Source organism: Opisthorchis viverrini (assembly GCF_000715545.1).
Source record: "Opisthorchis viverrini unplaced genomic scaffold opera_v5_54, whole genome shotgun sequence".
NCBI lineage: Eukaryota > Metazoa > Platyhelminthes > Trematoda > Opisthorchiida > Opisthorchiidae > Opisthorchis > Opisthorchis viverrini.
This window is the reverse complement of record NW_008751711.1, coordinates 1,295,711-1,319,709: the sequence shown is the minus strand read 5'-3', so window position 1 is coordinate 1,319,709 and position 23,999 is coordinate 1,295,711. Positions and strand designations below refer to the sequence as shown.

At 40.6% G+C, this 23,999-nt stretch overlaps 1 protein-coding gene across 1 annotated transcript in view; it reads right to left on the bottom strand.

The window, feature by feature from the left end:
• T265_03729 (hypothetical protein) overlaps positions 1–22,942 on the bottom strand; it is a gene marked incomplete at both ends in the record, with an annotated part of 58,815 nt that extends 35,873 nt beyond the window's left edge. The window contains 2 exons of the mRNA XM_009168276.1: positions 5,214–5,298; positions 22,706–22,942. Of these exons, the coding sequence (XP_009166540.1) occupies positions 5,214–5,298; positions 22,706–22,942 (322 nt within the window). The remainder of the gene's footprint in view (positions 1–5,213; positions 5,299–22,705) is intronic.
• Positions 22,943–23,999: the final 1,057 nt, after the last annotated feature.

Here is a 23,999-nt window from a genome sequence, read left to right as displayed (position 1 = left end):
CAGTCCGAACGTTTGCAAGAACGGGACAGAAGCCGCCTAGTTATATGTTTTTCGGAAATAAACAGAATATTTGTAAGGAATACGCGCAATTCAAATAAAACCATTCAACGAAAATTGAGAAAACCCTAAAGGGTAGAGACATTGAGATATCTGGCTTCCCTAATCCCATTAGAAACAATAACACGTGTTTCTTACAATTTTGTGTTCCAATCTGCCACATTACGAACAAGGTTTTACACATATTTATTTCCGAACTGTTCTCAACCGAATCAATAACTCATATAAATGAAAGGTGGTTACAGTGTTCGGCGCAAGATATTTTGTTCGCAGTATGATCAGTATATCTAAGTCAGCAGATATACAACACCAGCTACATAAACCGTGTGACAAGATGTGCACGAAATTCACGAATAAAAATAACATCAATAATATTAAATAATTTGAAATGATATCTTGCTCAGACTTCCTCAACAGGTCGTTTTTCATACATGATGTATAATGATTACGCTTAAGTTGCCCTGAAACGTTTCAAAAATTGATAAATATTAGGCGGCATTAGTTTGATGTGGCAGATGAAGTCTATGTACTAAAACACTCCAAAAAGCATTTGAAGGAAACAAAATTGTAGTTTCCTTTAAACTTGTTCATCGTTCGGAACGTTGGACGCTGTTTGAGCTAACATTTGTATTTAGCCCACAACATTATTCATGTTCACGAAAGTGACAGTTGTATGAACTCGATGAACTTGTAGCACATGCGTACACTATAAGTCCCCAGCCTGATAACGAGAAAGTTTTCAAACATCTTGTGGTTTTTTAAATGAGGCACAGGCACATGCAATGTGAAAGAGAAATTTTAAGTGCTACGATATCTATGAGGAACACATTCTATGGGCAAGACGTGTATATATTAGTGAAATTTTGCTCAAAATTTTAAGAGTTGTTTATTTTGAGTAACATGAAGGCCACCACGCTTAATTCTACTAACCTAGGGCACGCCTTTTGTGCTGTCATAAAATGGGACAGTTTTTTTGGTGTGAAAACGTGTCACACAGAAGTATTTTGACCATGATTACACAAAATACGACCAGTCTACCCTCTCGGAAGGCGGACCGCTTAAAAAAGATTTGCCACATGGCGAGGTTTAGGAAAATATTTTCACAAGATCATTCGAGCAAATAACCACATGCTGCTAGCAAGAGTTGCTAATTATTTCAGCGCTGAGCACATCAAGCACATGCATTCGAACACGTGAGCGCAGAGAGAAGCACCTAAGCCAAATGAAAACATGCATGTATAACTATGTCGGAGCCGTGTCGGTGGTTTTTCTGATTACCTCAGCAAAATTGTTTCCGTCTGGTAAATTAAAAGAATGCTAACGCGTTCAGGCATGACAATTTTAGTTATATTCTTCCCATTTCTGTTTGTAGTGTTCATACCCTGAGCGCAAATAATGAACATTATGCTGAAATCCACTTGGATAATTTCACTGATACAAGCACACGCAAATGCTTTTTCTATGAAGGTGAAGGATCGCTCAAACGGGTTATTTGTATGCGCCCATTCTAGTCCCCGTGCAACCTACAAGGTCTGTTCTTTTGTTACGCCACAATCAATAGTCTGACTGGTTATACAAGCTCAAAAGTGTCACGGGAAAAAAGATTGGCAACATGGCGAAATGTCAACACAATTACTGTAACGTTTCACGCCAAACTACCTCAATTTTTATTTTTTGCGCCTGGCATAAGGTCATATTGATTACGAAAAATTGGGGAGAAGCGAGCTACAAAGAAAGTATGTAGACTTTCCTGAAATCTTCGAGTGAAAGAGATGTTTAAGCAGCCCCTATAAGCACACGGTTGTTGACAAGCTGCCTGATATCAAATGCGTGCATCGTTTAAATTCCAACAGTATCCCGGTAGATTTCGAGAAAACCACTACCCGTTGGTCGCATAACTCATGCTATTTTTCTTATGTCAGAAACCAAACGGTCAAATCACTTGAAATTGGGTGCGGCAAGGCTGAATGTAACTTTGTGGTGTAAGAATACATTCAGCAGTCAGTGGTAGAAGTTGAAATTTATTTTCTCCAGTACTGCAAAATTCGACAAATAGGCAGGCACTTCCAAGCTACACCCTTTAAGCAAACATCCACAGTGGTCATCTTGCATGAACCTAGACACCTGACGGCACCTACTTCTCTTCAATCACTGCTTTCTGGAAACTGGTATTCGAGGGGCCACCAATAACAGTGCTGTTACATTCAGCCGAAAAGTAGTGGTCAACTAGCCATTTCTATTAAGACAAACCTACCTGGACAAACCAGAATATATCGCGTCAAACGTCACTCTCTGGAAAGGGATACTTTTCACACGGGAAGATTTGGCTAAAGATGCGCCAAATGAGCCGGTATGTATTCGGACCTCGTTCGTTAGAAATCTTGGGTGGTCCGTATGATGCTGTTAATTTGTTTACTGGCCAAAATTAGCCTAATTGTTTACATAACCCAGAATATACAAACAAGTGGACGTATTTCAAGGCAGAAAACGTCATCCGATCTCATGTAGTGTTTCATGTATTGACTTTGGAATTTTCCATTCGAACAACATTGGACAACAGTCATTTATAGATTGTTCTTAAAAAAACTACCTGCAAATGCATGTCCCTGGGAAAATGGAGTATTAGCTTTATGGCTTTTCCGCTTTCTTGTGCGTGAGTCTGAGACCAAGCCTGAATACCTATCCTTAAGGTAATAACCCCCGGAATTCATTAATCGAGCAATTTTATCTAATTTTTCCATCTTCTGTTGAACACTGTCTTGATATTCCTTAATTCTTTTAGCAGCATCTGCCTCCATCTCTAACTTTTTAATCTTTATACGGGCCAGATCCAGTTCCCACATCAATTATTGCGTGGACAGTCAGCTACTGGTGGATGCACGAGACGGAGAACGCAGTCGAGACACGGACATAACGCGTCATAATGTAGCCAGATATTGAATTTTGGATGGTATTTTTAGCCAACTTTGGGCTATCATGTGCTAAATCCGCGACCTCGAAGCAAGGAATAGGTGGCTTAGACTAAACTCACGTTCAAGGTTTTCCATCTTACAGGTAACGTGTAGCCTAATTTACCAACCGACGGACAGTAATAATTGCGGCGAAACAGAATTCTATTAACTTCACCTGCGTTTGTTCAGTAGTCGCAATTGGACAGTGAACAATATATTAAATTGGACTTGGGCAGACAGTACAGATAGTTTGACCGTGGTTCTATAGGAAATTAACAGTAAATTGTGAGGAGAAGTAAGGAAAGGCTTATGGCTTGTGGGCAATTAGCAACACAGGATGGCACACGAAGGGCAGCGTGCTATCGGACAAAATGAGCGGGAAAATTGTTGTTCAGTTCAAAGTGGGACAAAATTTAAACAACAAGTGGTTCGGGTAGGGTCAACTTTGCACAAAATAGAACGGTTCACTCTTGAAGCCTAGGCAGTCACGGAACTAGCCTGGGGAATAGGGAAACAAATTATTACGTCACGCAGTTAACAGACGTCGGTGAAAAAAAAGGTCTCAGATTATGTCTCTGGTATTAGTGTTCATTGCAAGAGTATTCTTTTGGTAGTCTTGCAGTTGGTCAAACAAATTTCAAAGTACTATGGAATAAGCCTTTTGCTTTTCGTCGTATCGTGACTCAAATTGTGATCCACTCTGCCCAACATGCCACCAGATCGTGCAACGAACGCTGCTGTCGACAAAAACGTGTGTAAAACAAAAAGTGCGCATATGGGACAAGATACGTTTTTCTGAATGAATAGCTTATATATCATATACGGAACATATTCCACTACTGAACAATCGGGACTGGTATTATGTTATTCTGTTGCGTCAACATATAAGAACCCTAATTCAACCACCGACTTTTGCGTGTCATTGTACGCTGTCAGTATAGATCAGCTTACAATGGCACACCGATCAAATCGCTCGAACCAAGTGCTAAGCTTCGATCAGATCTGTGCGGCTGATTGTTAAAGACAATTAACTATAACACCGATTAGTCACCGCATGCCGACAGCCGATTAATCGGACATACCAGTGTGCAAAATATTGCGCGTTGCGCCATCAAATAGCCATTGAAATATATTGAGTCTATTCCATTTGCAGTCTCGTTACTTTGCTTGCAGCTGCAAATCTTCGCTAGCTAAACTGTCACTGATGCCTAAGAGCGTGTTATCTTCTGAATTGATTCGGAAACATGGTGGGTGGTCGAACCGTAATTCAGGCTTAATGGATGCTCCAGATAAGAAGATGAAGCACCATGCTAAGCAACAACAAAACCCGTGAGGCGGGATACACCGGTTAAAATAAATCTGCTGCAGAAGTTCACGTAAATTCGTATCAATAAGGAGTCAGTGGAAGCGTGATTATCTGCATGTAGGCTGCAATTCGAAGACATATCATATGGTCCCCGATAATACACTTTTCCGTCTTTATTTTCCCTTAAGTTTAGGATCCACTTGAAAGCGGATCAGCCATGAGGGTTTTAGAACCCTTACCATCTGATGCCACGTATTACATTGAGTAACCTGCAACATAACATCATGAACGCGCCTCATCCATTTCAGGTAAAGCAAATAAATTAAACTCGACATATGGTATGTAATGAACGAACATTTTTAAAGCATTTGAAGGCCAGCAAATGTTACCTAAATCAGTTTGATACAAACGTGGCCGTAATTCACTGGAACACAGTTAATCCCTTGTCAATGAGGCTTTGATTTCTTATTGTCGGTAAAGGATGAAAATACGAATGCATTCTACCGTTAATAATGTTTTGCCAGGAAAAGTATCAAGCACTTATACAAATTTTTAAAACAAATAAAAGCCAGATAATCGGCCTAAGGGCATGATCTTACTTAAGAAAATTACCGGAGTACAGGGTCACATATTTCACTGAAGAATTCTGGTGGTAAAATATAAAATTTCGGATCGCGTCTCAGAAGACTTGACGGCGTGATTGGCAGACGCCTGTTTTGTTCCACTTTGTAAAATTAGGACCACGTCAACCGGTGTTCAGTATAATGTCACATGTTTCCTAAACCAACATTTAAAGTAGCTTTGATGTTTGGAACACGAGTGTTCTAGCTGATGGTAAATAGATTCCGTTTATTTGCATGTAAAATACTCAAGGTCACTCCCTGGACAAATTCGCTAACTTGAACCGTTCAATGCGACGGAAACAAACTCCGAATTCAATGCGCATTTACTCGGCAGATACCATAATTGAATAGTTTTATTCCCCTACAAAGAGAAAAAATGACAAATAAGAATACACGTTTTGCACAATAGAGTAGATTATGAGTGTCGTAAAGGTTAGACGTGATAACTATCACGGGCAAAATGGTTGCTGTTTTGACTTCAAGATTCCTACACCTTTATCCCTTATGTTAGTCGTGATCTGTGGCCATTATTTGCGTTCATCGTTGTGTTACCAGCCCAGCCATTCAAATGAACATCGTGCTACATGGTTCGCTGCTTGCTTACGTTCGGTGTTGATGCTCAGTCTTCGCGCGGCATTTTGATTCATACAGTTACATGGTCAGGAAAGAAGCACTGTCACTGTGATTAGATTGGAAAAATTTACCACGTAAACGTTGCATTGATGATAATGGTTTCAACATTTTCATATAAGAAAATTCATGCAGAGATCTCAAATTGCTAGGCAAAAGATGAATGAGCGATATGACTTAAGTAAACGCGTTGAAATAAGGGGGATTTAGAATGGATGACCTTGGTGTATGTCCACATCCACAAATATTACCGTCTTTCGTGACCTAACTTGTGTCTAGCTTGAACTGAATTGAATTGAATTCATTGAATTCAACCAATAAGATAATTGAGAAAAATTAACTATCCTAAAACTTAGGATACTCTTTCATGCTCGTGTATGCGTACTTTTCAGCAGTGTGCCGAGAACTTCATACTCCACTAAGTAAGAATCAATTACCAAACATTTCCCATAAGCTTGTTGTTCATTTGTGCGGCCGGAGCTTATGTTCGGGTTGCGGATAATCCTTGAATCTCCAACCGAAAACAAGAAGTTTGCAACCAAGTGATGTTAATTATAAGGAATTATTTCAGAAGTTCCCAAAACCGATGTTTTTACCTTAATCGTTTGAACCAGTTGTGGATGTTCTTGGGCCAGAAATGTCAGTTTTTGTGTTGACAAAATGAAGAAGTTATTTTAAATCATAATTCGGCTGAATTTGTCGGATTTGTACAAAAAAAATCAATTCGGCATGTGTCACATTTAATGGACATTCGATGTATTTTTTTCCGGCAAGATTCCACACACAGTACTATCATTTGATATTAGCATTGTGAATGGTTTTTGCAGGAGACATCAGGCGCAACGAGACCATTATATGAAAAGGTATTTGAAATTCAGATGGAATTTTAATTATAACACAGAATAGTCCCATTCAGCGACCCAGTGCGTGACATGCGGAGGCAAGGCACCATGTGGTCAGAAAGGTTCTCATTGCCTGTAAATTAGGGGGCTCGCTTAGTGCGCACAAATCGTGTGGCGGAAGATTCTGCCAGAGTAGGCCTACAACAAGGATTAGACCCAAAGAATTTTTGAGATACACAATAAATGCCACTAGCACCTTAAAATGATAAAAATAAAAGCTTTCTGGAAGAATTCTGGCAAAGACTTACTTTTTGTTGCACTTGTTGTTATTTTGATGCGTTTGTCACGTTTGCGCAAGCTAGAACTTCTAACCGAAGAGCCGAAACAATAGTAGTTTTTATAAAATGTCTGGCGCGCCCGTTCCAGAAAAGTTTATTTGTTTGACGCAAAGTATTAAATCCTTCAAACCTAACAGTTCGTATAACTTGTTTGTTAGAAAACGCGGGTAAAATTGCTTTTGATGTCTAAAATGTAGTGCAATGAATGTGATGAAGGGACTCTGCCTGTTTTACAGCGGTGCTCGAAACCCCATCCAAAACACCGGATAAAACCAAGTCGTGTGAAGGTCTGAATCGTCCATAAAACACATCTACATTGTTCTGTATATCCTCGTGCAAATTACAAGAAATATAGGTGAATAAGGTGTTCGAAATGGCGTCAATTTGACACAGCTTATGGAAGGATATCTGGGGCGTGTTTTTCATGAAGTAGTTCTGACAAAGTGTATAACGAGTTTTCTGAATTTTGAAAGGGGTTTAGGTAACTCCAGGCTTAGATGCCGATTAGGCAGCATACAAATACTGTCAAACAAGAGCAAAGCGACTCGTATGAACAAACCTACAGCTTACATCAAATCTAACACCTGCGGTATCGAAGCGCAAACATTGCACGTGCTACCAACATCCGCATGACTGCGCATGCTTCCTACCGGATGGTAATTATAAACTAGCAAACATAAATGAAATTTTGAACGAGATTTTCCTCGCATGTTCGACTGTAATGTTGGTGCTGGCAAATCCACACCGTCAGCACCATATTTCCTTTCATTGTTTCCTATATATCTGGCATTAGCGAAATCAGGAAATTATAACCACCGCAAGGTTAAAGCATGATGTTTGGTAATAGGATATTTAATTTGTAACAAAAATGAAAAATGATTACGATTCAGGAAATCTTCCTGTTAATTTCAAGATAACTCAGCCAGGCCGTAAATTTTGTTCACCTTAGATGTACATCAGAATGCAAATGGCGTATAGTGGCCAAAAATACAAAATTTTTCATCACGTTCTCTGAGACCAGTATGAGCTTTTCAGCTAAATAGGCTTTGGCTCAGCTAACTTTGAAGATACTTGTCTACGAATATTACAGTTATCGAATTCATTGTATGCATTTATTGTTTGTCAGCAATTGCATGTATTTGCTATTTTAAGTAGGAACTTACGGTTATTTACAGAATCAAAGCAAACCTAAATGCAATTAATGAGGCATTTATGATCCCACCGTTTTGAGTTGACGTTTTCTAAGGATGGTTTGGCCCCCAGCCTGACACCCTTCTCAATTGAATATGCCAGCAAAATTTATTCTGCCGTTTACTTTGAATACATCAGAACGGCACATCTGCTTGAAGTTACTTTCTTGATACTTTATTTCATACTTATATTTATAAATTTTTTCACAATTTTTCCCAAAAAATTATTCAAACTGTTTGTTGCATTCAGTCTACGGGAATGAGTGAATGCAGAACACCGTACGGGAATGTGCTTGTAATGCTACCACAAGTCGCGCTTACTACAATGAAATAAAATAATAGTTATGAGAACATGGGTTCATCATCTTGTGCCATTCAAAGAATGTCATAGGTTAAGGTGCCTAAATTTTTGCTGAATGTATATCAAGATTTAATTATTAGTCTGCTACTGTGATCCGTGATCGCATTCGTTAATTGGGCAAACTGCTACTAGGCTGTTCCGAAGTGCAAGCAATAATACGATACTACTTACCGTGGTCATTCTCAGTACCATGCTAAAACTTATGCATGCTTTGCTCCAAAAAATATTATTATTCATATGTTGGTTTGTTACGAGAATTGGATGCATGTATCTACTTCTAATTTCTACCCTATCCATCACCTTCATCAATGTTATCGGATGTAGGAACCGCAGACTTGTCACACGGTGGTTTGGGCTACCAAGTTTCTATCCACAAATGGTTTGGTAGAGATTGTAGCTAATAAAAATATATCAGAACCAATGACCAATAATAAAATGGATTTGCACCTTTGCCATCTATTGAAGACAAGGAGTAAAGGCGTGGAGATTTTGGGGGATGACTGTGCCATGTCTGGCAATTTCTCTAACCAACAATATATTCTATTGTTCTGTTCCCACCAGGACAGTGGAGTTTGCTGCCAGTAACTTTCATCCTGTCGCGTAAAGACATAGTTCAACCTCTGGTTTGAGTGAATCGGAAAAAGGAACCCTTATAAGAAATCATTCAGCTAGCAAAGGACATGACTTCACCATGGAAACGCAACCTTTGCGGTGCAATTATTTCGTCTATTGTTGTTGGCTTAATTCCTCCAAATAGCCCTAAGCGAATTTCAAGACTGTTTAGCCGGTGTTTCTATCATACGCCAACACTGTTCTGATGACAGTAATGGTCAAATGCTAGAGGTGTTCAACATCATTGGCCAGCTGGGGCCAAATTTCTTATCCATATAGCACTGTAAGCTACGCACTTGCCGGATGTTCTAATGTCCCGCGAGGTCCACAGGCGTTAGAGTTTTGCGGATACTAATCTTGCCTCCCAAACACTGATCAAAAGTTAGCTTTTGCGACACCACAGTTACTGACGCGATTGTTCATAGAGCAACAGTGTTCCCTATTTCAGGTGCCTCAGCCGCAATCATTTAGGCTAGGGCTCGACCCCATCTAATCTCTTAGTAGCCGTTTTAAATGTGATAGAGCAGAATTATTTAAATTGTTCGATATTCCAATGCACCTGGTAAAACTTGTCCTTTGACGAATGCTACGAGATATTTTTTACAGCAGTTGACGCTCTAGTCCACTGTTCCCAAAATTCTTGTTAATTTGGGCGTTACCAAATTTGTCAGAAAACATGGCATGCTAAAATAATAGTTATACCCAATGAGTCAAGCGAAAGTGTTATATTTGCTGTCTGTGGTGTCGTTCGTGGCTGTTTTTGGCCGTTCCTCATCATTACTGTTACTTTGCTTTCCAGTTACATCAACCAACTGCCTCACAGTAGCACTGGCCCAGATAAGCTGACGATTATTTGGCCAATTCTCCTCGAAGTACCTATTCTTACAGCCAAACTTCCTAGGATATTATTACCCATCGAATATGTTGCAAGCAACACATTGAGGCGTGTATATTTGTGAGCACTCAGAACTTTAGCTGCGGCAAATTGCACATGGTATTGCGCAATACAATTAAAATCGAATGCATTTATGTATAATAATAATGATAACATGTAAAGTAAGCTTTATGGTAGTCATCTATTTATCTTGAAGTCAGCGTGCTGAGTACCTCGGGCAATTTTGGTTGAATGAAATCATCAATGGTTTAGTATCGTGAAAGCTCAGCTTTGAGAATTTTGTTCTACGCCTGTGAAATACCGCAGGACTGACAAAGTTTATATGCTCCATGCATACGCAAGAAACATTTAGCAAGGTTTTACAAGATTCCAGAACTTTGGGCACGCGGAACCGATAATTTTTTGTTCACCAACAAACTGGATGGCCGATTTAATCGGCAACACCACGGCTGACGTCCCCATCGTCAGCTGGCGCAGGCCCATCTAGGGTGATTGGCTCACATTGCGAATGAACAAGCCGATGGGCAAACAAAACGAAGTTGATTTTGATATGCTCTATATTATACTCAAAGTATGATCGCGCGTCAAGCGGTTTTTCGCGCAAATACCATGATGGCTAGTTGATGAATATTTGCTCACAGAATATCTTGCAATATTCATGAAGTTTTACATTTCTTAGAGAAATAAGATACCAGTCGTATTGGTCACATAGTGGTTGCAACAACATACGCCTTGGCCTTTTAAGTGATGCGCGTTATTGTGACGATTCTTGTAGAACCCAATCCACACAAGTCAAAATGGTTAACCAATCTAAGCTGAGCGATGTTAAGCCTGGAACATTTCATAGCAATGGATGCGAAGTTTTTAAGAACTATATTTCAACAAATCTCAACTAATCCAATACCTAATATTTCACAATCCTGAACAATTTTACTTTTGAATACTGAAGGTCATTTGCTGCATGAACCACATTCATACATTGGGTTGCAATGTTGAGTGACGCAACGTCCACTAGTTGGGTGGGTTAAAAAACAACTGGTTTCGGCGGCATCGGCTGCCTGCTACCGGCTTCCCGGAAAAGTGTATTTTGTTTCAAATCACATATGATCACAAATTCGATCACCATCGACAGTCGCTCTAGAGCCAAGAATTTGCGTTCGATATACTGGGGTAAAATGGGTAACGCTGCGTCGTTGTCACTTCAGTATTTAAGTAGAATATTTCTGCTTTAGGCCGAATTCCAACGAATCGCTGCTTATTTTAGAGGTTTTATGCACAAGGCCCCGCTTATCGCTGCCTGTTTTTCAAGCGTTTCAAACGCCAAGAATAAATGGGTGTTGATGGATAGTATGATAAAATGTTTTCGGAAGCCGCTTGAAACTTGCGGTTGCATACATTGCATGGGCAAATTTGTCGTGCGTTCAATAATCAAGTATTTCACCAATGTAAATGATCCGTCGAAACGAAGATTAATAAACGGTATTTTATTTTTCTCCAATGTTTTCAAATCTACGATGAGTCGCTCATCGTTGGACGCGAGGCAAATCCAAAAAATGAACACCCTGAACCTTTGTCAAGTAGCATCCAGCGCTGATTGCCGTTTGTGTCCCTTGTACGGTTTTGGCGGAGTTATTTTTTATTTGCTGGGAAAGTGAAAACGAATGCCTTCACAACCGTTTCCCTTGCAACCTCCAACACGGATTATGCGCTGTCCGAAAAGGTCTTCTGTTTAAACAATATCAAATATGCGACACTCCCGTGTATAATCCAACCAAAGCATTTTCATCGTATGAATGAGAAAACATGCCGCCATTCGTTTGTCGAAGGTAAGCAAGCATAAGTACCCTGGGAATTCAAAGTCTAGATTTTGTTTTTAATCATTCCACTGGGCATATTATTTATGCGCACATGCCTCGAGTATTTTACACTGAACCCGAGCGACGCGCTAGACGGAACTTATCGTTCCTATTGGGTCATATCTATTTAGACGCCGCCCTACGTTGTGGCTCAGGTTTAACTCCAGAAATTTTGTGTGACACGCCTTGAAACGGTTTCGTTGGAACTGGTTGTCAAACAGTTTGACCTTTTGGAGCTATTTTGGTACAATAACATCATAGAAACAAACATATCTGGAAGTGCTAAGCGGCTGCCGATTGGATGCTTTTGTTAAGCGGCATAAAAGTTGAACAATTACAATGGACATAACAATAAAAAGTCTCGAAACTGGAGCTCCAGTGTCTATTTCGGTCAACCGCCGCACTTCAGTAATTACAACGATTGAACGCGTGACCAATGACAGACGCGGAAGCACAAAGCATCTGCTTCAAAGTTGCTATTAATGGGCACTCTTCCGCATCTAATGGAATAGCGCTTATCATCTCAGCAATGAGCCATTGCAATGTAAGGAAAGTAGCTGAAGGCAATTGGTGGTGCATTACTGGCGAAATGCAGTCTTATTTAGGGGGACAACATCGCGTACATGAACTTTTCAACAGGGCGCGACATTTCAAATCCGAATAAAATTTAATTCGCTTATTCTTTTCAACCCGTGTAATCCCTGATGAAATGAAGCTCATGAAGGCCGCAATCTAACTTCTGCGGACTGCATAGAGGGGGTATGGTCCTACTGCATGAAACCCAGTGGCATTGTTACGATATCCGGGGAAAACCGGTGTAAAATATTTGTGGCAGTTCGGATGTTCGACCCTCGTCGAACCGTTGAGCACAATTCCTCCATTAATTCCTTGCATCTGAGTAGCGTCGGGGCTAACGATCGGTGCAGCGTAAGCCAAGTAAAAAACGTCAACACCGAGTGTGTCATTTTGTCAAAAAGGATGTTTCTTCGGGAGAAAACACCGGCATTGCGTGTCAACAATTTTTTAAGCCATGAGCGAATTAACACTAGATGAATCAAAAGAGCCACCCACTTTTTTCTATAGTATTTTTCTATGCACTCGAGTCCATGGTTTAAAAAAATTCAGCGCGGTTGATGTAACGTTTACAAGTACACATCCACCAAGCTGATGCCTTGTAGTTCTCAGGGTTTTTTCAAATTAACTTCGGTTCGCCACCCACTTTTTTCTATGGTATTTTTCTATGCACTCGAGTCCATGGTTTAAAAAATTCAGCGCGGTTCATATAACGGTTACAAATACGCATCCGCCAAGCCAATGGCTCGTAGTTCTCAGGGTTTTGTCAAATTAACTTCGGTTTATTATGCAATTTTTTCCCGCCCGATTTAAATAAGGCACAGAATTCCTCCGACGGTTTATTTTATTTTGCACCGAAAGTTTGCACCGAAAGTAAAGAAACCAGTACGTTCGTTTAGTTTGCTAGATAGGGGAAGACAAATGGTTAATCCTCCATCATTATCTATAGCCGGGTAAAAAGAACTCAACTTTTCATCACAAGTGTTAGAGCATTTCAGATTTCGAGACAGATTTAGGATGATATTCCACTACGTTTTACGGAATCATGGTCGACTGACTCTTCTGAGATGCAGATAAACCCGTAGTTAGTGGACAAAATCGCAATATGCCTCACATGGTGGGGTGGTGATTCCACGGCATAGTTCTGAAATATAATAGTGAAGTTAAGCGACCATCAAAATTGTCACGGAGTAACCACATCTTCATTTTTGCCCAAGTGCGTAGAAGTTCCCTAAATATTGCATCCAGCAGCGTCAAACTAGGGATATCCGATGACTACTCAAAAACGTTCCGTAGATTTATGGACAAAAACTGTTGTGCAGGGTATTGCTATTGAAGGCGATGTGGTATGGGAAAGTCGGAAGTATCCCTCTATAAATCCCATCTGCGTTCATCGGAACACATTTACTGGTGGTTTTGAGCGGCTTCCAGATTCACTTGGCCAAATAAGACCAGGTTCGTTCTTACAAACTAACACCTAGATAAACCATCAAGAAGAATTATTGGTTTTACACGTTGGAATTTGCAGGTAGTGACTGGTGCTAAGATTCGCCTGACTCTCCACGTAATACGTTACCGCGCGCGGTGACCAGGTTTCATCAATTTAAATAAAACACTCATAAAATTATCTCTCAGCTACCGACATTTGCTAAGAGCTTTTTATGTTCAGATGTAGGAAATAAATAAACGTCGGGATTCTAGGTGGATTGAACCTATTGCAAAATTCAAGGTTTCCCGCGAAAACCTACTGTGTTCATCTGCATTGCGTGGGTTCTTTGCTGAAGACATTGCGAAAGGCAAATTTTTAAATGTGTTTCTAGCTAATGGGCAGCCAAATCGTCATAGAAAAGGTTTACATTAGACACTTTGATAGCTCTGTTAATCTTATTTCATTGATGGCGTTTTTTTCAATATGAACGCGTAAAACAACGAACGCCCGCTACCGGCAGAAAATACGCTTAATTAGGTGAGAGAGGAATACCGCCAATTTCGAAAATTCTGAGTTCTCTTGTATGCAAGAAAGTGCAAATTGAATTGTCTCCCAAGTAATCACTTAAGATTCAGGGATTTTACGCACCTATGCAACGACTCATTTCTTCACTGTTGCACTTATCTAAAAATGTGAAATATCATATGGCTGTGAACAAGTTTTTGGCGTTTGTATAAATGTGCAGTTGTTTTGAATAAACTTGATGATCACGCACATGACTCTGTAACATCAGCGTTTCACTGTAGTCCTTGTGTTTTTCACTGACTGCAAACGAATAGTACACTTCCATTTGTTGTGTTAATTACCGAACATTGCAACGAAGTCAACATAAGTCCAACCAGGTGAGCATCAAAGACCATAGAATATGTACCATTGACATCAGCAAAAATTACAGCAACTGAGGACACCATCTTACCCCGACACACATCTATTTGGCCAATTTCCAAAACTGCAAACCGAAAACAATTCAGCAATTGTCTGTATGAATAGACAAGCGTGTCCTTTATTGTAACATGTAGGTTGAGTAAAATTTTTCCCCATAAATTTCAATCCTAAATGCAATCCCGAATTTCGAATTTTAACTCTCTCTTTTGGTTTTCCAAAACATCTCTCAAATAAATTGCGTCGCTGTGTGAGGGTAAATGCATACCATCCACTCGGTTATACACATTGAAGAAGGTTGGCTCCAAAATTTGACCATCTTCAACATTCTGTTGATCTTGCCAGCAAATAGTTTATGTGTATTGGGTTCACTGATGTAGCTGAGTCATACTTGCCGTGTTTCTATATCGCGAAATCAGCATAAACGGTGGCTCATATATTGGTCGTCGGTTACCGTTTATAACCACTTGCTAAATGAATGGTTGGTAGAATGAAACCAGTTGGCCAAAACGTACGTAGCGAGGCTTATAGATTTGCCTATTTTTCATTCAGCAAATTATATCGTCACTTTTTTCCAATATTTAGATTGCTAAAACTCACCATTTGTCACTTGCCGAGCTTCCCCGCAGGCCTCTGAATAACAAAATCCCAGGTTTCCGCATCGGTGTTGAGGAGTAAAACGAACCCATTCGCGTGATAATTACATATTCATCAAGTACTCTAATGAGGGCCGAACGCGCAGCCGACTGAGCTCTTACAGACCGCATGGCTAATGCAACAGCGTAATTAGCACGAGAGTTGAATGAACTTGAACGCAATAGGGATACGTCCGCCAGAAAATTGGTCCTATGTTCTCACTTCAGAAAAGTGGATTCCTTCACATACAATAGAATTCATACGTCTTGGCCCACAAAGGCGCATACAGCGACTTTTACCAGAACTTTACAGACTTTAACTGGTGGCACTCACCAAAAATAATGTCCAGTGTACCCCTGAAGGCGCTTCACAAATCAGTTTACGGAAATCCAACGATGGTGGTTTTGTAAACTATAGCTATAAGGGTCATTATGGCTTTGATGGAAAATAGATCAGAAAAGGTGCATCTTTTGAAACAAGCAGTGATTTCCGGGTGCAGCTGTTTATACAAGCGTGCATTAGGCTTTGAGTGTAATAGTTTACTTGGATTCGCGTTTATTTCCGCGCCTTAGTTACCTGGGACACTTTAGTTACCTGGGGAATTAAAGAATCCCTGTATGACCCAAGATCATATGCTCGATACCCATCAACAATCAACAACTTGCTTCTAGGCTTCAGCGATTTCAATTCATCAGTATGGACGTACTAAAAACAATTATTCCATTGTGACACGATAACCCATGGTTATCGGAAGTTCCATCTTTCTACTTTTGGTAAAACAGTCATAAATGTGATTGGCGACGCGTGAGGTATTTGATATTAGGAAGCATTCCAGCACCGTGGACTCAAATAACGGATGGCTTGCAATCATATTTCTGCTGAAATTGTGACATCCTTGTTCAGCCGGAGTTCACAGGGTGGTGGTGAGTTACAAACATGAGCAATACACGTGGAATGATTGGTACTACTTACGCATACAGGATTCATATGGTGGCATACTCCTTGTCATCACGCTTTCCACAAAAACGAAAATAGATGCCACATATAAGTAGCGTCAAAATATGCACACAATTTGTTCTGCCAACGGATTCATGACTTACGGAAGGCCAGTGGAATAAGCATAATGCAAATCGTCATGGTTACTCTTGCTCTGAAATCTGAAAAAACTACGGAATTGTCGTTTGGTTCTCTCCATTTTATGGTGTTTTGGATGACCCTGAAGTGTGAAAATATTGATCGCATCTGGTTGACTGCATACAACTTGTATATTACGGTTGAAGTGTATCAAAGTAAACCTATGCCAAACGGTCATTCATACATTACCACTATTATTGAGACCAGTTTCTTTAGCTTCCCCCTTAAAGTTAATCTGGGTTTTTATCTCTCCTAAAAATTGTAAATTCCTGCAAAATGCTGCTAAATAAGCGAGTCCGAAATAAAGGTAACAAATGAGTCAACCCCGATAATATTTCGCCCAATGGCCATGAACATCAAGGCGAAGAAAGCCGCTCGGGAAATGTTCCACCCAATATGGGAATCATTCACTCATTCTGGTCCCAATAAAATATATTCCACCGTATTTACGTTAACCTTCGATGACTCCAACGCTTTTTGCAGAAATATATAACGGTAAAACACGCTTAAATGTCTGGCATTTTCGCAACCAGGGTGTAGTCAGTATGCGAAATCGTATGTCCCTTTCCTTTAAAGTATTTAAAGAATTGGAGTAAATATTGCTCGCAAAGATATCCAGTGCATAACACAGTTCTACTTATTTAAATTAGGTGCATTTTGGAAAAGGGAACATTGTGTTCTTTTTTAAATTGGGTACTCTACCAAATGAAATTATTTATTCACGCATCAGAGGTGGGTTTTTCATTTTGTTATTTAACCGAAAAACTGTAAATTTAACGGTGTATTTGAAACGACACGTGGCATGATGCAATCCTGCGAACTCCCGTGATCTGTGGACAACAAGACGGTCTTCCGTTTCTGAATAATTACTTGGGAACTAAGGCAAAGGAGGGTTTCTGACAATTGAGCTGCTGAACACTAGATCTTTCCTGCTTCACTAGGTGAAACATTGGTCAGTCGTTTGAGCCTCTGCCATAATACATCAGTTAAAACAGGGCACATTTGAATAATTTTTTTGAAACTGAATTTATTGTGGCCTACTTTCAACAAAAGATAATTCGTTTTTTGCACGCTGGTTGTCAACAATCTGCAGTGTCGGCAACTCGCATTCTTCACGTTTCGTGCAAAACTGCTCACTGTGAAAAATGATAACATGTCTGCCATCAACGTAAAAGCGATTTTTGCGGGGGATTGTTACAAATGCTTTATTATTAAGCCGGATATTACAACCATTTGCTCAAAGTGTGAATTCTCCGAAGAAACTACTGATGCTACTGGCGATTTTTCGCTTGATTATCTATTGAGCTGTGTGATCAAAGCATGTCAGTTATATTTCGTTAATTCCGGGCATGCGCACTCCGCAATTTAAAGGTAATGCAACTTACCGCGTAACGAGGTTTTGTTTGCTTCCCAATGAGCTGGAGAAACTTTGGATCTTCGTAGTGTCTCGCACCAAATTGTCAACGTTTGGAGGTCTGACAAAGTACCTGAGCACACCCGCGTAAAGAAAGAGCAACTGAACGGTAGCTCACCTTTTCTAAAAAAGTGCCCATAAATTCTCAAGTTCTGCAAATATAGATGCTGTTGAACTGAGCACTTCATTATTATACCAAATGCAAAGTAATCATGGACGACCTGAAAATTCCAAGTCTTTTCAAGGCGGTAATTAATCATCACCTCTGTTTGATCAAGCTATCCGCCACCACTGTACATTCAGCAATGACGAAATTGTCACCCATTTTGGTCAAGTTAAATTTTGTTCGGAATGCTCTACTGGGATGCTCATTCTTGGACGCAAAATAGGTTTCAAGAATACTAAACGGTCGTCCTATCATTGGATAGTGTATGCGGCACGACCGTTCTTAGCGCTGTGAAACAGGCAGGTTGCAAGCTTCGTGCCAAATATTTTGATGAAAATGGAAATGAAAGTAGCCGCAAAACTCATGCATTGTGCATTTCGCAGCGACGAATACGGGACCGCTGGTATGATCATTATTTGCTATTGTCTTTGAGCAGCTTTGATAAGTTGCTGGACGGGGAGGCTTTTGGATTTATCGTGCCAAATCGTTCCAGCATATGTATTCGGATACTCTGAAAATGTGTCGGAATACTGAGCGCCCGAATAAGCGCTCGTCTAGTTACTTACATTAAAATTGACAGTTCCATCAACTAGATAAAGATCTAGCATAATAACAGGAGAAAAATTCTCCTCCCACAGTATGCCAATTACAATGACGTTGCGCTCAAATAAAACTGTGTTCTTGAGTTATAGCGGTAGCCGCACCACAAACACGTCACATCATGAACCACATATGCAAGTTATCTTAGTAGGTTTTGTTTATACCGCATTTTAATTCTGGTGAATTTAGCTTTCCGTTTTGATGCAATCTTTATATTATGGGGGAAATCATCCAAATGACTTCCGGGGATGGAGCATAAGGCAACTAATAGCGCTTCTTTAAAACACATCCACTATTCCAGATCAGCGAGGTGCTATGTGGCGATCAATGCGAGGCATGGAAGTTGGCGCGCTGTGCATCATCGCACATTTGAAAATGCGTCAGATCTACTGAAATCACGCAGAAATCATGATTATTTTAGGAATACCCTTCTATTTGGAATAGTGTTGCTTTGCGATTTCCAATGAAAATTAAGGAATAAAAGAACTTTTAATATCACGCATAATTTTGAGTGCTCGCAGAGTATGCCAACTACACCGACGTTGCGCTCACATACAACTGCGTTCTTATAACACCGGCCGGTGCCTGCAAATCCGAGCATACACGTGACAAATGGACAGGTTTTCCGATTTTTTCGTGAAATCGCATTATCATAATTAGAATATTTTTTCAACAATGTTTTTATGCATACACTACCGGAGGCTTTCTAATTCGGTGAACCTGCTAAAAAATACGCTGGCGTTCTGGTCGGTTAATATTGACCTGGGCACATCATTCCGATATAGCAAAATTTCACATAAATGTGACATATGCGACGGGTGCCAAGATATCTATATTAGGCCTGTGATCTTCGCTTCAGCTGCCAAGAATATATGTTACATGTGGCGCCTCGAGAAAGGTTCAACGGCACGGTATAAGTTGAAAACACTCGAGGTTGTTCACTGGGTTCGAAATGTCTCGAAGCTTATGATTATAAATTTCTGTTGTCGATCCGCGCGCATTTGTGTGAGGATGCACGTGTTCTCATTTTGAAAATCTGCTTCAAACCACGCGTCAACCAATGTGGTATCACCAGACGCCCTTGATGGCGCACACATATGGCCTTTTGTTAAACGTCCTTTGTTCGCATAATAATGACAAATTTCATGTATTGATGGCAAAATAGCTATTGGGCGGCGCGAATTTTTGCACTCACTATGTTGCTGAAAGAGGCTGAACGACTTTACAAGCAAAAAACCGGCGCTCTGCCAAACTCTGAAGCTTATGCTGTTCGAATGAAAGAAGGTAGGGTGTTACGGTGAGAATCTAATCCGAATACATATAACTGTCTACGTCAAACACATATACTAGAGAGGAATGCCCGGAAGCCACAGCTCGTTTGCTGTCAGCTGACGGGAGCACGTAGCTTATGCAGCCTATGTGAAACTTTGCGGCGTATTTGCATTACAGTTTCCGGCTTCAGGCTGTCAAAGCTCCGAAGGCACGTTATCTCTACGTCGACACAGAAATAGCAAAATATATTTGGACATCCTAGGGGTTTTCTGAAGGATATGGATCATTTCTGATTGAGTTAGGCACCACAAATACCGATTTTTCCTGGGCGTTTGGTGAAGCAACTATGTTTATGCATAATGAAGTCGCAAGTTCATAAAACCATCCTCAATAACGCGGCCTTTACCTAAGAAGACGTGATTCAGTGTAGCGTATCCAGCAAAACTTTCTTCGTTGGATAAAACAAAATCAAGGCTACGCAAACATCATCAGCTCAAAATTGTTTGTGGGGTTAAAAACGTATATTTGAAGACTTCCGTACCACTAGCTAGAGAAGCATTCCGCTTAGAAGCCATTTGTTAACAGAAGAGTTCCTTCAGTCTGTTCGTGCGGAAACCATACTTCTATTGTGCGCAACGTTTTCGAGAATGTAAATATTCTCACGCGTTTATACTTTATCGTTAAAAATAAGCGTTTACTATCACAAAAATGTAAAAGAACACTGCCAGGCCGTTTCACATGCTCTGTATTAAACATCACATTCGATAATCCGCGGGTCGCTAACTCGAGATGGACACGTACTACCCACTTAACCCATCAGTAGCATATATGTTTATACATGTATAAGGATGCTCACTTTCTACTTCTGCCGCGAACGTTAGACCTTCTTACCACCGACTGCATCAGCAATCAACTGAGTTTGTAGGCTTGTCATTGACCCAACGGCCGATGCTACCTCTCGTCATTACGGAATATATATTTCCGCTTGTTGTCAACGGAAATGATCATTTCGTGACTCGTTTAACTAGTTGAAACCTTTACACACCATCGCGAAACCCATTTCATTTTTTCGGATACCGGGCTATTAGGCTATCCGCCGAAGTATGTCGCTTAACTTGACGCACCGTGTGTATTATCTTGTGAAGTTTGGCGCTCAGCGTCCGCCTCATGATGCAAGAAATCACTGGCAGAACAAAACCAGATTACACGACGTTCCAGGAAATAATGCAAACTATGCCAGCAATCAGTCCATCGAAGTGTCTCTGGAACGGCCTACACTGATATTCTCTTTTGAATGTCTCAGTACGCGTTTAATTGAAAAAGGTGACCGGCATCTTATGAAATGCAGTTACCTGCCACCGAATGTGCCCCATCTTCACCGAATCAAGATCGATGACCAGGCTATTGGCGAAAATCGTGATATTTTGAGCCCCCTATTTGGCCTTTTGTCTTGACGGCCATTCAGTCAGGTTATGTCGCCCCCTGATAAAATTCTGGATCGTAAATACTGTTGCATCCGGATTGCACAAATTTGACATGACAGGATGTGATTTGAATGTCCTGAATACTCAGTGGTTCTTGGGAGTGTTTCTTGGGGGTCCACGGGACTTTTCCCAGCGCTTCACGACTGTGGCAGCCATTTAAAACAAGATGCACAGAAATCACATGAGTGTAGACTCGGTGTGAATGCGTTACAAGGCGTAACCTATGACTGCCGGACAATTGGAAGCTTTTTTGCATATAGCACACTGATTCAGACAGATGGGAAAACCAGTGTTCTTCCATGAGCTCATAAGTGCATGGTTCTTATTATTCGGGCGAGGCGTAGATGTTGCGCCTATATAACTCCTGTTTTCTCTCTCCGGAGGGAAAATAATCATTGGCACCTGAGGTGAAACGCCAAGTTTTGCCACATGTATATAGGGAGCTTTATATTTTACCGTATTTGTTAACACTGGCAGCCAAATCGAAAATTTTATCCCCTAATTAAGATCGAAAAAGGCCGCCATAAAAACCCCTGATTATGTAGCGCGTTCCTGTGTTTCGTTTGCATTTCTCTGAATAGTACGTAAGGTAAGCGCATTAGCAACTCAGCACGTATCATGATAACTGATGAGGCCATCTGCCATCCCGGCGATGGGTGCGGACTTAACGCCCGTGTGCCCTTGTCTCTGGTGCAACCGAAACGACCGGTAACTGCAGTCATCAAAATAATTTTTGGATTTCAATCCCACAATGGTTTTACCGACGGTTGTATTGACCCGCAAACTAAGGAGAAGGAGCCCGCTACTGCGTCGCCCAACCAGAAGAACTGGGTTATTGTTTGCTATCCTCAGCGAAACATTTTCGTTCAAAACGTTGAATATCCCTAACTTTTTCATGTCCCATATAAATGAGCTAGATCATTTTAACTTTCGCATTCGCAGGACCTCAATTGTTCGGAAGAAAGAAGTTATGCACTCTTGTCCGTGGGTTCTTCTCTGGCACCAGGAACTTGAGTGGGAAAAGCCTTCAGACAAGAGTTTCCTTGTTTGTTTTTGTTGTGCGCTAGTCAAATTATTAACATTTTGTGTACCCGTCTGTCGAATTACAAAACAATATTGTACTAAATCGTGTTTGCTCCTAAGATTTAAGGAAAAATTTTTATAATGCCGAAAGTGCGATGTACATTGCTAATCGTCCTTCTGATTTAGATGTGGTGGTGCGCCCAACAGTGCACCAGACTGTAGCCTAACGTTTGCCGAAAGCCAAGTATTATTTTAGTAAGTAACCAGTCACCATGGGTTCACAGATGATGATAGCAATAATATAACTCGGAAGGTATATAAGTTAAAAATAGGTTTTATCACGTTTGACAGTGGGGAGTCGCAACACATACAAAGTGAATACAAAGCGGAATGTGAAGCAACTCAAATGGGCGTCCTTGCGTTTGCGAGGGTCCTTTAGTGAACGCCCGGATGGCGGAACGTGTTTCCTTTGCAGACATAGTTGCAACAAGTATTCGTCCCTCGACTGTGGACTTGTGGAGTTTGGCTGGCTCCTTGCTCCGTGCGTGTGCGAGTCCGTGTCGAATGTTGCGTGTCAAATGTTTGTCAGGTTTTGTCCTTATATACATCTAGTGTTCCGTCAACAACGTGAAATCACGCTGACGGGCAATGCATGCCGTCGGCGTAGCCCAGTGCTATACCTCGCAGATTTCGGAAGGCCTCCGAACTTTTGCCTTCTGAACTCCTGCACAGACGCCCTGATAGCGGTTGCCTTTTACCTTCGTAAAAATTAGGTGAGCATTGGCTTTATTAGTAAGTATGAGAAATGTGTTGACTTTAAGTTTCAGACTTGTTTAAAACACGCTTGCTCGCAACATACACTACAGTTAAAAAACTGTTACGGGTAGCGTATCCCTCTAACTGGAACACGTTTGTTGAACAATGTACTCTCTCATTGTGACACAGAATCCGTCGAAGTCTGTTGATAAGACAACGAGGGAAATCCGCGTTCCGATTATTGGAAACGTGCCTGTGGAAACCGTTTGAGGCCTATTTTGCACGCACCCGCTGCTACCCATTGTGCATCAAGCAAGCGCAATAAAAGTCTTGGGCATCTAATAGCGAGCTACTTATAGTTCCTTGCTGATTTAAGGGTACTTAGTTGCAATAACTTGAGCATTTTGGAAATGTGGCCATGGGTCGGTGGATATGACAAGCCATAGTGTAATCGGCATTAATGCCGTGAACTGATTTTCTAAACAAATATTCAGTATGTACATATATGACAAATAATTATCTGTCTCAATGTAACCTAGAAGATTTTTATCCTTGCGTATTATTACGTTGAGCCGTAGTGCACATACAATTGGTTGTGTCTGACAGCGCATGGTGTAGGCACTGTGGATTGATGTCATATTGCCTATTCGGGGATTATTTTTCTCAACCGACAAAATCAAAAATGTTATGGGGATACAGTCTGTAAAAAGGGCAAATATTTTGAACCCGACAGGTTTTATAAAGAATCCAAATAAGCGTAGGTTTTGGGCAAGCATGATAAATATGATAAACAGCTTTCATTAGAATCTTACTTTCACGGTTTGTTCATGTGGTGAACGCATGACCAAAATGATTGGAAAATTTCGTCTGGTCTTTTGGACAGTTCACCTCATATTTAACCCATATTTT